This window comes from Lutjanus erythropterus, chromosome 3, assembly GCF_056507025.1.
Source record: "Lutjanus erythropterus isolate fLutEry1 chromosome 3, fLutEry1.hap2, whole genome shotgun sequence".
Classification (NCBI taxonomy): domain Eukaryota; kingdom Metazoa; phylum Chordata; class Actinopteri; order Lutjaniformes; family Lutjanidae; genus Lutjanus; species Lutjanus erythropterus.
This window is the reverse complement of record NC_139319.1, coordinates 38774938-38791608: the sequence shown is the minus strand read 5'-3', so window position 1 is coordinate 38791608 and position 16671 is coordinate 38774938. Positions and strand designations below refer to the sequence as shown.

Sequence of the window (16671 nt, the reverse complement as noted above, 5' to 3'; positions counted from 1 at the left end):
TATCATTTCTTTCCATCCCCACACCCAACTGAACGGGTCTCACGAAAGGAGCTTACGCCCTGATGGGACTGAAGCCTGTTGTGCCATCAGATCATAGCACTATTCTCAAAGCCCTTGAAAACTGTCCCAGTGACTGTAGCACACTGCAGCAGCTTTACAATTGATTTTAAAGTCCTTTTCCTTATATGCAAAGCTTTTAACCCTCTACCGTACACATGGTGATGCCAGTTGGTTAAAAGAAAAGCAAGTAATGTTCTTTATCATGTAATAGACAGACTAAACATAAAGCACGGAAATTTTCTTTTGGATTAGGGTTAGGGGTGATGAGGACACTGAGCTATGTGTGGCAACCTGCAAAAAAAGGTGTCCAGCGTGACCTCCAGAGAGTCATGTGACAAATTTAAATGCTGCTATAGGTTTCCTCAGGGTCTTGCCTCTTTTTTTAAGTATTGCACCATAACTGAGGATGTATCATGTGAGCGTAAAGGCCTAAAAATGGGTATGTTATCTAGAGGCAACATCGTACCACAGAGGGTAATGGACTAGCACCAACTCCTTTCTGAACCCCCCAAACACACACACACACACACACACACACACACACACACACACACACACACACACACAAACACACAAAACTGGAAAAGCCAGCTCATTATATATTTTTAAAGGAAAGCTGAAAGTTATCTCAACACCTTCACCTTTAACTAATTCTGATTTTATGAATTTTGCTCTATTTTAACTTTAATTTAATTATTTCTATTCAGTAAGTTTTATCTTTTTTTTTATTTATCTTTTGTTATGCATTTAATGTCTTCTGTTTTCATTCTTATTCATATCTTACTTTTGGTATTTGGAATTATCCAGTGAGGTTTTATCCATGTGAGGATGCCTTCTATGTATCATATTCTCAATTTATCTTATTTTTACAAGTGGGTTTTATTTTTTTATATATCTTATTTTATATTGATTATCATTTTACATTAATTATCCCTGTTTTTATGTTCATTTATGTCTTTTTATATATAGTACTTGGTGTGTTATTTTTATATATTTATTTATTTAGTTAGTTTTAATTATGGTGTCAAACAGTATGAGTGAAAGGTTTTTTTTAAATCAAATTTTAGTTTTAGTTCACATTTATTGCCATTTTTGCACATTTGAACTGAATGCCTACTTTTGGAAGTTTTTCGTTAGTATATTTTGCAATTTAGCTCCAATTCTTGATATCATTGTGCAGTTGTTGTTGTTGTTGCTGTGTTTTCAAAAGAAAGAGTTTGCAAAATTGCAGTAGAGACTGTTCCAGTCATGAACAGCCCGTTATTAGACGTAACGTCACCAGGCCTTCTGTTTGTCATTTTGCGCATGTCTGTAATTGGCTTTGGGTGAAACACCTGCTCTCAAGAGACAATCCTGCATCCTTCAACAACAATAAGGCCTACTGACACACGTTAATGTGGACAAACACGTGGGTCCAGTATGTGGGTCTCTGGACTAAAGACTTTGAATTGCAAAGTCATAGCAGATATAATACACTGTGAACCCCAATCCACACAAATGTTCACAGCTGTCATAACTTTATGTTCACCTGACAAAACATCCACCCCTTGTGATTTTTGAGTTTATTTTACTATAATGAATAAATCTGGTGTAGTTTAATTACTTTAAGACCAATTAACAACACATACAATGTAATTTTTGTATATATTTTGGTATAACATGGCTATAAAAATATATACTTGATGTGTTTATATTCATAAGACATATAGTCAGTTTCTTGTTCAATAAAATAAATAATTTGTGTTCTCTTAACACAATAAAAATGCATTATTACAGCAAGTGTTGAAGTGTAATGGTGAACATAAAATGGTTTGCTTTCTTAACATAAAACTGTGGAAATTTTCTGCGTCTTTACCAACATATTACTTTCTTGTACATACAGTTTAGTAAAAATGAGTCATAGCAATTTTTTTTCAAATGCAGGAGCATAATTTTAGTAGACTTCCCACCATGCATTGTGTGAGAGTTAAAACTTTCCTTTTTTATAGTTTGTAGAAAACATATATGATGTGTGTTTCTAATACATTTGAAGATAAGTCATGGTTGTTAAGTTTCACAATTATGAAAAACACTGACAGCAATGATGATGGCAAATACTGAATTTAATCCCTACTTACATTGAAAATTTCATGAATTCACTGTGAACAGTTTCACATATTGTCTTTGTGTCGATGCTGGAACAAGTAGCTCCAACAGGAGCAACTGCAAGCTGTTTGTAAAACTGGCTCTAAAAACTGAATCAAAGTAAATGGAAATCACATCTGTTTGTAATAAGCTTCAGTAAACTTATTAAATTGTTTGATTTTTTCTTTTTTTTTTTTCAAAAATCAAGAATTTCAAGTAATTATTCAACCAAAGTTAAGTGGACTTACATTTTGCAAGTTGCTTATAATAAAGTTTTAAGTTGAGCTAGCGAATTGGAATTTACAGTGTTTGGTATTAACTTATTTTAATAAAGGAATCAAATGAGTCACGTGTACAAATATTTAAAAATACTTTTGTAAAATATTATGCATTGTGTGTGTATGTTTGTGTGTTTGGTGCATGTACACACTTCAAGGAAGGTCAGTCTTTACACATGAGAACTGTAAGATTATAGCTTAAACTGAAGGTGAGTTCAAATGTGACCTAATCTGTTACATAGCATGTCCTCATAGCACCACCTCTGCAGGGGCAGTGTGTGTGTGTCAGAGAGAGAGAGAGAGAGAGAGAGAGAGAGAGAGAGAGAGAGAGAGAGAGAGAGAGAGAGAGAGAGAGAGGATTGTGTGCGGACATGTAGTGTTATAAAAGTCAAAACAAGGACATACATGTGATATGTCTTGAATACAAAATAACACATAATCTCATCCCACTGGCAGATTATCAATAGAAGCCTTTGAATCAGATTTTTTTAAATTCAATCATGAAATAAATGTACTTGTACTGAGTCATTTATTAAAAGTATTTAGAAAAAAAAAACAAAAAACAAAAAAACATATAACCCCGCTAGGATTAAATCCAACCAGACCTACCAATTGTTTCTCACCCCGACTGTTCTTAGCCAGTTAAACTGGAGAAAACTTAATGGAGTGGACCACTAACTTTCCTTTGCAAGCAAAAGCCAGTGAAGACCATTTTAAAGCTTGTCATCCCCCAGGAACAGGAGCGTGTTTTTTCTAAAATTTTGCACAGAGGATGACAAAGGATCTTTTTTCTCCAGGTGGCTTCTGGACGACCATTTTACTTAAAGGAAAATGAAAAAATACAAACTGCTCAAACAAGACTCTGCTAAGTCATTTTTATGCCACGGCCTGAGGTGACACTTGGTTTGGTAAAGGTCTTTGCCCTCGGTGAGGATTCTGTATTCGGGCCATAGCTGCTATATTAAGGGCTATGTAAACTCCTGAAAAGGCTAAACTTGTTACACAACCAACCAAGCTAAGCTAACCCTCCTTCTAGGTAGGCGAAGGTACATCGCATGCAGGACTTGAAATAAAAATAAGTATCTTGACATGCAGAAGAAACTTCACTTCACTTTCACTAACTGTTTCAGCTTAAGTTTACAATGTTCTTCTCTTAACAAACATATATAAGATCTATAGCTGGGTTTGACTCTGAGACAAAGATGTAATTACAACAAATATTAGCTCACCTTTAACCAAACAAGCTTTAAATAAAAACCTTGATTTTGCATCTGAGAGTACTTTGCACAATACAACAAATTAGACTTTTTGGGGTTTTTTTTACATGAAGGTGAGAAGTGGCTCACTGGTTAAGAGTTTTCATTGGTCAGCCAGGCAGTGAAAAGTGATAGATTCATGCTGCTGTGTGAAGCTGGGATCAGCAGCAGCTTATTGGATAGAGCTTGTGCCTGAAATAGCTGCTCAGTTAAGTTAGATGGAGACCCTCGATCTGTGGCCCCCAGGTAATCGCTGAGATCTATATAATGAGTCTATGAATAGAATCGACTAAAGTTATTTACCTCCTCTCAAGAGAACTGACCTCGCAAAGCCCTGCCCCCCTTAGTTACTGTTGCTATGTCTGTCAAGCAGAAATGCAGTTTACAATGGTACAGTGCTGCAGTGATGGGACTCCATAAAACCTTGGTATTTAACCCAGATGCGTGTGGTTTTGCAGGACGTAACTTTGCGTGCTCATTTGCGAGCTCTGTGGTCATAATTTTTAGTCCATAACCTAATCCAAGTATCATAGAATGAAAATAATGTGACTTGATTACTTTACCTTACTTTTGGATCATTGCAATACTAAATATGGTGACGCTGACGTTGGATTATTAAGTTTGTCAAGCTATTCCCTCCTTTATGCATAAATACACAATTAGGTTTATAGCAGTATTATGTGCATTTAAATGTACTTAGTCAATAAGTAGCCTATGTTCGTCACGCTTCACATTCAAACTTAAAGGAAACTGCCGTAAACTTATTCAGGTCTGGGGCTCGTGCTCTTGCCCTAACACCACCCTGGTCACCAGAATCATCACCTAGAGACCCAAATCATTTTTCGGTAGCAGTAAGCTTAGTAGAATTGACAGGTTAACTAGTTGACTGGATTGAACTGGATTTATGGCTTCACAGCAGATAGTGTTGCTAACACTAGCAGCTGGTCTTACCTGTTCAAATTAGTCCCAGATGATCACAGCATTTTCACAGCTGGAATGCAGAACTTGCAGTGACGTTTTCCTCTTTCCTGATTTAACAACAAAATAAACATAATTCATAATTTCCACACAGTGAAAGCACTTTTTCTCTAGATTCCATTATAATGATTTAACAACTGTAGGATCAGCTATGGTTTCACTTGAGACCAGACTTGTTAAGTGTTATATATAATGTAGTTTTAAAGTGTATGTTAAAAATCTAATCCTGCCAATAATCCCCATTTTTACTAATTGTATTGGTAATCTGATTACATCTTTTTTCTGCAACTGTAATGGAATTTAGCACCATCGGACCAGGGTTGCCAGGTCAGAGTTTTCCCCGCAGATTTGGGCTACTTTTGAAGTGTTGCGACAGGATGGATTTTTTTGTCTACAGGTTGGTTGCATGCACATTACATTAATAACATTTATAAATACACATGCCTATGATGATGGGCCTGATTATAAATAAATAAATACATTAATACATAAGATGAGAAACTCCTTTATAAGTCTGACGGCAAGGAAATGCACCGTGTTGCAGCAGCAAAGTAGATAGCAAAAATATAAGAAGCATCAATAAAAAATATAAAAAAGAAAATATAAGCAAGGGGGAATATAAAAAATATGAACAAAAAGCCAAGGAATAAACTGTTTTAATGTTTCAGAGCCTATTGATGCTGCTTTCATTTTTCTTGCTGATACATGCAACACATCTGCTGCCTTCAGGAAATACAGTAAATGCAGCATAATCAGAGACAAGTTTCACTTTAAGGCTTGTTTTTTTGGGTTGAATATGCCCCTTAGTGAAATGAGACATGCAGACAGCACAGCTGACACACTGCAGACAGTTTTTTGAGGCAGAGCACTCGACTGAAGCACAGTGCTGGAGACGTGCACCTGTTTCCTCTTGTGAACGGCAGCTGACACATTTGATATTTTGAGACGCTGTAGGGAGGGTTTCTCTTCAGATTTCTGTCAGCAGCTGGAGGTAACTGTTAGTTTGTCTCACTCAGCTGAAATGTTTCAGGTACAGTTCTGTTAATCTTTGATGAAGATTATGATATCAGTAGCTGAGACGGCTGAAGGAAGGACAACCTTGCAGCTCATTGGTGTTAATTACCTCCACCTTTTGCCATCAGCTCATACCACCATGAAACTATGGGCATTAAGACGTGTTTCAGACAGACAACTTTTCATAATCTCAGGTAAATCCTCTGATTCTCAGAAACTGAAAGTGGGATTACCCCCTGGCTCAATGGCCCCTGCAGTAGACAAGACATTGAATGTTAAAGACAGCTTATATCAACATCACCTGGGTGGACTCAAAAATAACTGGATTTTCTGTTTTTCCTGATTTTAAATGTAACAGTCACAGACTAATTGAAATGTTTGCCTGGGTAAATCCAGTTTGTGTTGGGGGATAAAGATTAAGGACAAAAGGGAAACAGCTCCATCTAGTGGCTGAAGCACATTGCTTCTGCGTGTTGTCCAAACAAATGGCAGAAATCTTTTTATTTCCAGAACATCAAAAACCAGGGGCGCTTCTAGAGGGGGGTCTGGAGGAAGGGGCACTGGCCACCACATTATCCTCAAGTATGATTGGTTATCTGCCCAGTAAGAGGCGGGACTTAGTTTGAACCAGCTGTTTGATGAGTATATTTAAATGTACATTGTTTTATTTTGTATGTAGCCTACTTTTAAATTTTTTTTACAAGGTTAATTTACTTTAGGGCAGTGGTTCCCAATCTTTTTTCCAGCAAAAAAATAAAAACATGACTGTAAGAAACTGCAAAATACTATAATGTTAGTAATTCAAGTAGATATGATAAACGGTATATTAATGCTATTTTGTGTGCACATTGGCGCTGATGTGCACCAATGTTGTGTTGGCCACCCTGGTCAAAAAAAAAGTCTGGACATGCCCCTGGCAGAAAAACAAAAAGTCATTTATCTTCCAACATTTTGTGACTTCGGTGTTGGAGAAGCACAGACCTTTCTGTTCTCAATCTTACCAATTAGATTTTTAAACTAAGCAGTGGTGTACAGAACACATAAGCACAAGTTCTCCGTGTGTAAAACAGCCCAAACATAATCCATGTAACATTAACACCTGCAATAACAAACATGCTCCTTCATCCGCAGATGGTGTTTAGACCAGATCAGCTGGAGGCTCACTTCACTTCACAACATCAGATTGCAAAAGCTTTATTGTCCTTACAGGAGTGCCTGTGGTTTTTGAATACAAAACTTAAGATTTCTGAACTCTCCATCTGTTTAAAATAGAGCCTGACGAATATGTCATTTCTGAGGCAGAGGCCAGGATTGATACTGATTGATCATTTCTATGTGCGTGGAGTTTGCACCAATACAAAAGGTTCTCTGAAAGCTGTTTTCTTAAACAAATAAACAGACTAAATAAGCATTGGTACTGATCAGTAGCAATCAGTAGCTCAATATTTTAATACTTTTGGTTAATCAAATTAACAAGCACAGCTTCTCAGGATTTCCACCTGCCTCCTCTTGACCTAAATTAACTGCAACTATTTTGATGATCGATTCATCAGTTTGAGGGACAAAATTCTGGTTTCAGCTTCACAAATGTGAATATTTTCTGGTTTCTTTATTTCTCTGTTACAGTAAACTGATTATCTTTGTGTTGTGGACAAAATAAGACATTTGAGGACGTCATCTTGGACTTTAGGACACACCGATCGCCTTTTTTTTCACCATCTTATAGCCCTAGTCATGAACACACACATCTTCCCAACTGGGGAAAAGGGAGCATCAGAGGAGCAGGTGAGTGCATCTTAACACCAGTCAAACAGCAAAGCACTGTTGCAAAGAGATGGAAAAACAACAAGGAGGGAATTTGGGCAACATTTTATTTGGAGGATTCAGCTTTTTTCTTAGATTTCAACAGAGTCCCAACAGATTTCCACGTTCAGAGATGTGTGTAAACATCCTTCATCCTGAAAGCAGGATTAGATGATGATGTTGGTGCCAGAACGAACAAAGACAGAAGGAATCTGATTCATGACAAAAACATGGCTCATTGTGAGAGTGGGCATTAGACCGTGTCTGCAAAGAAGTAACAACGCATACATGAATCTCTTATGCAGACAGTGTATGCATTTTTCTTCTTAGGGCTGAATCTGGTGTCTCACCCAGCTTCTCACAAAGAAGCTGGCCAAAAACAAACCCTGCTGTCTGATACCAGAAACTGAAATTACTGGAGAGATCCTGGCACAGGTTGACAGATAAATGGAAGAATCCACTGACTGTTTGGCAAGTAGGCTCTGAGATGAGAGGACGTAGCAGATTCATGTGTCCAAAATCCATTTAATCTCCACAGTGCAGGTTGAAGTGCGTTTATCAAAGAGCCTGTTTGCCAAAAAGTGAGTGAATTACAATAAGGCATTTAGAAAATTAAAAATGCTTTGGCAAAGGAGAAGTGAGGGGGCAAAAGACTTATTTGAGCAAAGGAGTTATCTGTTTGAACATCTTTAATATATGTAAACCATCAGACTAACACTGCAATTATTGCCCATGACTTCAGTGTCAGAAAGCTCAGCAGGACCAAACCCAGTTACCGGGACACTGGTGCCTGTGTCATATTAAGCTCACTCCCAGTTCTCCCCAGAGGAATCCATTAAATCTTCTCTGAAATTAAGTGCCTTTTTTTTTGTACTCATTTCAAATCTCTCTGCCATCCTCAGCACTTGGCCTTCTTGCCGTAGCTGTCCACCACCTCCGGCACGACGCTCTCGTCCTCCTCCACGTCCTCCATCACCGTCTTGCCGACCAGCTGGAAGATGTCCTCGGCCGCGACGCCCATGGGCTCGGCCACCTTCACCGTCAACATGTCCAGAGTCAGGACAGTTCCACTGGGGATCTTGACCTTGGCCACCACCGACTTACCCAGCTGAATTAGAAATAATGAAGAGACTGACTTAATTATTATAGCACAAAGTTAAAGGAGCAATCTGTAATATATTTACTGTAATAAACCAGAAAATGAGCATGATATATTCAGAGAGTAAGAAAACATGCCAAGACAAAATACTCTCTTCTCTGACAACACGCAACAGCGCAGTGTCCTCCTTTGAAATTTCTATTTTGGCCTGTAACCTGCATTTTTGTTTGCCAGTTTCACATTAATTAAGTTCAAATTAATGCCGAATGTTCGGTAAATTAGTAAGAGTCTGTTTATGAGTCGTAAGAAATCATTAACAATCTTTTAGAAGAAGTAGATGTTTAAAACCGCTAAATTGAGCAACATGTTAGCGGAGTTTGTCAGGCAGTGAGCAGTTAACTCAAACAACAGTGTGTGTATTTTCAGAGCAGTGGGCTTTTGTTTTCGGTAAAACGGGCTTAACTTTATATTGACAGACAACTGACAGTTATAAACAGCTGATCAACTTAAAGTCAAGTTACAATGGTGTGCCTGTCTCTCCATGAACACTGCAAATTAGCCCCTGGGATGCTAAAGGTACGAATTTAAATGAGCTAACAGCTGTTACCTTTTCTTTTGAAGTGATACAGGCATTTTAATGCTCGCCACCCAACATGCAAATGTTCCACCAACACTATTTTGCAGCAGCACAATGATTGCATCCTTGACATAGCACCAGTCCAACCAGTTTGATATACAGTCTATGGCTCCAACTCGCTATTTGGACAGATGCACGATTATTACATATTGCTCCTTTAAAAACAAAACAGAAAAAATAAATAAAAATAATAGTTCAAATATTTCTTTAAAGGTTCTCCATCTTCAATCCCTTCTACACATTTAAAACAGTACTTGAGTGTCTTCTTGTGGAGAAACGACGTCTCACCTTATCGTGACAAGGCTTCTCACAAGCCAACATCTTCTTGAGGCCGCTCCCCACCGCCCTCTCCACCAGTCGGATGGAACGAACCAGCTCGGTGAGCTCAGAGGGCTCCAGCGAGGCGGCGTGGTCGCTCCCTTTCCACGTCTTGTCCAGGGTTATGTGACGCTCGAGGACCTTCGCCCCCAGAGCTACAGCCGCTACTGAAATACTGATCCCAGACTCGTGGCCGGAATACCCGATGGGAATATCTGGAAATTCCTTCTGGTATTCCTGCAGTTGACAAGTGAGTGAAACAAGCGGGAAATAGTTTGATATTTTGAGAAATGTGTGGATTTGCTTTCCTGCAGGGAGTCAGATGAGAAGATTGATGAACTCTAGTCACCGTTATCACTCGGAGGTTGACATCCTCAGCTTCCAGAGGGTAGGCGCTGGTGCACTGCAGGATGGTGAAGTTCTGGTTGTGCTCCTTCACCGTTTTGTAGACTCGACGCATCGTCTCCATGGACTGCATCCCACTGGACACCACCATGGGTCGTCCTGACACAGACAAAAGTCTTACAGTCCTCCATGGGCACGAGGAAAAATGCACCTCTACTCTTCACTATTAAGGCGTCCCTTTACATTTCCTTTAAATCCTGATTTCATTTTTGTTATATTTGGGTGATATAAAATGCTGTTTTTGGTCTTTATCAGTTCATAAAGCTGCTATTTTATGCTATTTGGGTTTTTTCCCTTTACTTTAATGTTTCTATATCTTTTTAATGCATGTAAAAGATCTGTTTCTATTCCAGCTTGTCTTCTGTTACTTGGTGTTGATGTGGTGAAAATGTTGGTATTTGATATAATCCTACTGATTATACCTTTAATTCAACATAAGACACATCTGGTGAGTCGATCTCATGCTTCCCAGATATGCCAGTTCACTCTCACCTTTCTTGGCCGTCTTCTCCAGGTAAGGGAAGTTGTTGGTGTCTCCAGAGCCCACTTTGAAGAAAGGCACGTTGAGCTCATGGAGAAACTCCACCGCCATCTGAAGGCAGGAAAAAAAAAGATCAGATTAAAACTGAAACCTGATTCAAATGTCACAAAAGTTTCATCAGAAGTCTCTTTCTCACCTCGTCCATCCCCGACGCAGTGAAGAAGATCCCCACGTCTTCTGCATATTTCTGCAGCTCCCTGTACTGCTCATGGCTGAACTCCAGATGGCGCTTGTGTTCACCGTAAGTTGCCCCCCAGGAGTGTTTGGAAGTGTACGGGCGCTCCAAGGCTCGCTTGTTAAATTTATACTCTAGTTCACTCTTCTGGAATTTGGCACAGTCAGCACCACAGTCCTGTGAAGGTGGATAAGTAAAGGAAACTGAATAGTAATTTTACTAAATTTTATTTCAAAGAAAGGAACTGATGAAGTGTCAATTCACCCAAAGGTTTCTGGACTATTTGGCACCAAAAAGAGAGGGTAGTATTTAATTACTGCTATGGAGGTTAATGATCATTTATCATTAATCGAATAATCGCCATTAAGATTTTAACCACAGAAAAATTTACTAATTGATAATTAATTTAACTTTGGCATAGTTTTGGCAATTTTTTGAATAATTAAACTTAAAATGAGAGGAAAAAAGAGGGGGAAAAAGCAAGAAAAAATGAAAATGAGAAAAAAAAACCTATCTGCTTTATTATTAATAATTGCTGGTATTTAGATAGTGGTTACAGAAAATGTGCAAAATTTGTAATCCTAATTGGACTTAGACTTTTAGTTAATCATTTCAATTTTATTTTAAAATATTTCTAGTGTAACAAAGACTTTTTCACCAGGTAAGCTAAACATGCCTGGGATTAAAATCGTGATTGTTATCTTTCCTCCCTCCAAAAACCAAGCATACAGATGAACATATTTGGTGAATAAAGTTCACAATAATAAATTGATGAATGAAAATGTTTTTTGGGTTTAGAATGAGCATTTCTTTTGAGAAAATTCCTCTGGAAATGAACAAAACTTATGAATTAAGAACAACTAAACTCAAATTATGCAGGACTGTGTCTCTATTCCATTATAAACTGGTTTCAAAATACATGGCTCTTTTCTGGAAATGTCCAGAAAATAACAAATAATAAAATAATATAAAGTGCTAATGAAAGTATAAAGCATGAGCTATACTGAAACTTTTGACTTTTTGCCTCCTGAAAATGCCCTGGCTCAGAACAATCAGTGAAATAACCTGCTGTAGATGCCAATTAAATCATGACATAACGGAAGGAGAATTTTTTTTTTTTTTAAAAATTAATTTAAAAAAATCTGTGCGTTTCTTTATGTCTGTTGAAGTGAAAACACAGAAACAGGCTGACACTATAGCCTCAGTACAGATAGCGTAGCCTAGTATGGCCACTATGTGCCAGGCGTGAATGGACAAACCAAACTCCATTCAAAAAAACGGCAATTTAACATTCTACAATATAACACAACACCTCTTTACCAAAGTCGTTCGTGTCCACTTGCACATAGATGGTCCATAAATTAACACCTCATGGTAGAACTATTTATTATAGAATCAGGGTTAATTTAATTCAAAGTAATGATTCAGACGAGGAAGGTGTGACGACCACGATATTAAAAATGGCCATGTTTCTAAATTGAATTCTGAGTACGTTCATCCCTCTCTGTGTGTGCATCCTGGCTGTCAAATAGAAGAACAAAGGTGAAAAAACGCACTTATTCACGTTTAGAACAAACCGATACGTGTCAAGTTTATTACCTTTGCCATTTTGATCATTTTCTTGGCAATCTCAATGTCTCCCTGGTGGTTTTGTCCGATTTCAGCTATGATGAAGCACGGATGGTTACCTCCGATCATTCTGCCGGGACACAGCTCAAACTTTAGAGGCATTTTGGTCACAGAAAAGAAAACAAACAAAGAGGGATTATTAGGCAGAGAGGAGGACGGAGGGATAGCTGTGAGCTGTGCCTTGAGGAGCCGACCGGAACAGTTAACGTGCTGCACAACCAGGATGTACAAGAACTTCCGGTTTCGTACTTCAACGTAAAAGCCGGTATTTCTTTAAAAATAAAAGTATTTATTTATTTATTTATTTATTTATTTATTTATTTATTTATTTATTTATTTATTTATTTAATATAGTACAAAGAAAATGTACAAAACAAGGCAGGAAAAAAGGACAAAATTAAAATGTTACATATAATTATGAATATGATATTTTCCCAGAATAAACTGAGGGCGTCAGAAATGTTCACATTCAAGTTGTAAATAAATTTTTTAATGTTGACCAATCATGAATATCAGACCAAAACAAAGTGGCAAATGAACATTTTAACTTTAGCTGTTTAATCATATCTTTTTTCTTTTTCTTTCTTTCTTTTCTATTTTTTTACCACTTTATTTATTGTATTTTCAATATTTTGTATTATAAGTATATAAGTAGAATTATTCGACTACTAAGTTACTTGGTAAAAATACAAAAACACCATGCCAAAAATAACAAAAGGTATATATATATATATATATATATATATATATATATATATATTTTTTTTTTATTATTATTATTTTATTTATTTATTTATTTATTTCTGTTTGTTTGATTTAGTCAGAGGCATTGAAGGTAAAGAAAGCCCAAATAGTCCAGGAGAAGAATCTGGTTCAATCTGTGCCAATTATTTCTGAGACTGTGTTAAAATGTTCTTTCCAGAAGTCAGTAGGTGATGGGGGGCAACATCACAACACATGAACATGATATGTGGAAGTTTGGTTGCATCTTAAACAGCTTGGGTTCACGTTTTGGTAAATTTTGGAGAGTCTTGCTTTGATCCAGTGTGCCCTATGATGGAGTGTCCATTGTAGAAGTCTATGCTGAGCACAGAGGAAGTGTGTACCATTCTGCCAGTTCCTCTTCACATGAGGATTTAATGTTGTTCAGGGAAGTTGTTTGTAGAGAGTGAATTCTTCTATAGATTTAGGTTTAGGTTTAATATAAAACCAAAATGAAAACTAAATAAAAAACATTAACTGGGATACTGTGACAACATTTCTATGTATACAATATTTTAGATAAATATAGTCAGCACAAACTGAGACTAGTGAAAAATTCTCCCACACGTCAATCCCACATCAAACCTCACAGAAAACTGTTAATAGAAAAATGCCTCAAAAGAGTTAGTAGGCTGCTCTGAACAAGCCAACACCTGTCATACATTTGATGAGTAAGCTGAACGTCTGCAGAGTTTCTAAAAATAAAATAATGTCAATCGCAGCCAAACTCATGAACTATCCAGAAACTATCATGCCAATATTTGCCACTGCTATTTATGAACTCTTAAATGAGAATATAACACCAGAATACAAAGCTTTTTAAAAGCCTTTTTATTCACAATTAACACTAAGAAACACTGATTACTATTTAAAGGACCAATATGACCAATAGGATTTAGTGACATCCAGCTGTAAACTTGCAAACTGCAAATACCTTGTGTCACTTTACCCTCTGAAGTGTGTAGGACATATGTATAAATGCCTCATGCTAAGGTCATAAAAACACTATTATTTTTTTTTCTGGTGTCTATACCCTCATGTATATACTACATTCTATTTTGCTGCAGGCTTCCAATAAACCCTTGTAAATATTAGACACTGGACCTTTAAGGGCCACATCTGACATTTCCTACATGAAGAAAAGTTTTAAATATAATCAACAAAACACCATCTTTATCATCCCTCACAACTCACTCTTGAGAACTGGGACAAAACCCTTTTTTGGGGGTCTACGAAGTTGACATGTTATGGTTTAAACGCATCTGACAGCAATGTTATTATTTGGTCAAAAAAGAAGAAAGTTTACCAGTGCTTGAATAGTATTAAAGCCTTTTTTAAAGTACGGGTCCTCAAGATTAAACCTTTTTATGCCTAATTCAATCGTGTTTTTTTTATAAAAATCTGTCAGGAAATCTGGGATACAACTTTAAAGAGCTAATATTTTCATTTAAAAAATATGTTTTAGAACAAAGATGATTAGAATAGCACATTTTTATACCTATGTTATCAGTGGGTATTGTATGGAAGCCCGTTTCCACCACTGAAAGAAAAAAAATATCCCCAAGGTAAATCGTAATTATGAGATAAAAAATTGAAATTACGAGATAAAAAGTCATCTCATAATTTCAATTTTTTTTAATCTCATAATTTTGTCTTTTTTATCTAATCATTTTGAGTTTTCTTAATCTCAAAATTATGACTTTTTATCTCATAATTACGACTTTTTATCTAATCATTTTGACATTTTATCTCATAATTTTGACTTTTTTATCTCATAATTATGACTTATCTTGAGGATATTTTTTTCTTTTAGTGGCAGAAATGGGCATATGGGCCATAGTATTGTTAGTTTTACACTTAATGTTTTTAACACGTTTTTAAAAATTGTTTAAAGTTGTGAATTCTTGTCTGGGACAAGGGCGATTTCTGGAACAGAGTAAGTTTTGAAATTTAAAAAAATCAAGCAAACCATCCAATAACGTACATATATTTCATATATATAAATCATTTACAGTACCTTACCAAAGAACTGAAAGAGAGCATTGGTATTAATAATTTTAATGTTTTTTGTAAGACATGATTTGTCCCAGTTCTTAAGAATGGGTATGTATCATGTAGGTGCTGTGTACAATTACAGTGCAGCTTACAAATTATTGTAACCACATCTCACAGTTTATTATGATTAACTGCTGGGAAAATGAGGCAGGAACAGATTGTTTCTATGTTCAAACCACATATGTCAATTAGTGCACTGAGTGAGGAAAATGAGAATTTAGAGGGGGCGTGACAGAAATGTTAGCGTCGGATGATTTAACATGTGGCTTCACTTCCCACATTTGACCGCTGACAAATTTGTGAATTGAGTTGCATGACGCCCTGTAACCACAGGATGTTGTAACATTTCCCACCAACACACCCTCGTGGTGTAATCAGGACCTATTCAGACTATGTTCATCCTCAGAGTAATGTACCTTTATCTAACTGCACTTCTGTTCATCTGTGTCCAACTTCTTCTCTTTATCTTTCACTCACACACAGACTTAAAGGGACAGTTCATCTAAAATCAAAGATACTTTTGTTGTCCCCTGGCCTGTAGTGCTGTTTAACCATTTAGATTTTTTTTTCATGTGAGTTGGAGAGTTTTGGAGATATCACTATAGAGATGTCTGCCTTCTCTCCAATATAATGACAGTCGGCTCGTGGTGTTAAAAGCAAAAAAACAAAACAACATAAAATAAAATAAAATAAATTAAAACAATTCAAATTCAACTCTCTTCAAAAATCATGACCCATTTACTCAAAATAATCCACAGACCTTGTTGTGAGCAGCTCCATGAAGGAACTACAATCTCACATACTCACAATCTACTGAAACTACTTTCTTTTCTACAAGAAAGAAAGTAGTTCTTACAAGAAACTGCTCACAACAAGGTCTGCGAGGAACTTTTGAATTTTCTGATGTAGTTTTTTGGTGCAAAACATTAACATGAAACCTTGCAGAACAAAAGAGAGAGGAGCAGCGAGAGACAAAATATAAGAGAGAGGAGTAGATGGACAAAGGAGATGAGGAGGTCGTGGGAAAGGACTAACTGGACCAGGACAGGGGCCTTTTTTAATGTATTTGTGTATTTTACAGGATATTTTTACACAATGTCATTTATGTTTGGATTTGTCATTGATTAACAGCAGCAATTTCTGCAGCAATTCTGTCACTATTTTTTTCTAATAGCGTGTTGACAAAAATGCAGAGGTTTACTGTGAAAGGAAAATAATGGATTTCATATCATCTATTGTCTAGATTCTCAAACTACTGTGCAACGACCATTGGTGATACTGGAGCGCCTTCCAGTGTTTAATAGTAGCAATGTTTACACTGTAATAACCAAAAATACAGTGTCAAAAATAAAATTATTTTATTTTTAACTGGCTAATGAATACAACTCCCTGTAACTGCCTGGAAAACTGTTAACACAGGCTTGTTTCATCTAATTTCATGGACACTTCCACCCAGTGGCAGGCAGCCATGATGGTCTCATTTGCTCATGTAAGTTACACAGAGAGGCATCAGTATGAAACTGAGACAGGTTCATTA

At 36.7% G+C, this 16671-nt stretch overlaps 1 protein-coding gene across 1 annotated transcript; it reads right to left on the bottom strand.

The window, feature by feature from the left end:
* Window positions 1-7567: 7567 nt before the first annotated feature.
* On the bottom strand, window positions 7568-12495 carry nansa (N-acetylneuraminic acid synthase a). The gene is made up of 6 exons (XM_084716111.1): window positions 12288-12495; window positions 10650-10865; window positions 10465-10564; window positions 9917-10071; window positions 9538-9804; window positions 7568-8621 (listed from the first exon to the last, which is right to left on the bottom strand). Exons 1-6 carry the CDS (start codon window positions 12417-12419, stop codon window positions 8412-8414), a joined length of 1080 nt encoding a protein of 359 aa, XP_084572237.1. The 5' UTR covers window positions 12420-12495; the 3' UTR covers window positions 7568-8411.
* Window positions 12496-16671: the final 4176 nt, after the last annotated feature.

Coding starts and splice junctions, on each gene's coding strand:
- nansa (XM_084716111.1), bottom strand. CDS start 12,419: ATGCCTCTAAAGTTTGAGCTGTGTCCCGGCAGAATGATCGGAGGTAAC. Junction 10,565..10,649: donor CTGCGTCGGGGATGGACGAG/GTGAGAAAGAGA, acceptor TCCTGCCTTCAG/ATGGCGGTGGAGTTTCTCCA. Junction 10,072..10,464: donor GGAGAAGACGGCCAAGAAAG/GTGAGAGTGAAC, acceptor TGTCTGTGTCAG/GACGACCCATGGTGGTGTCC.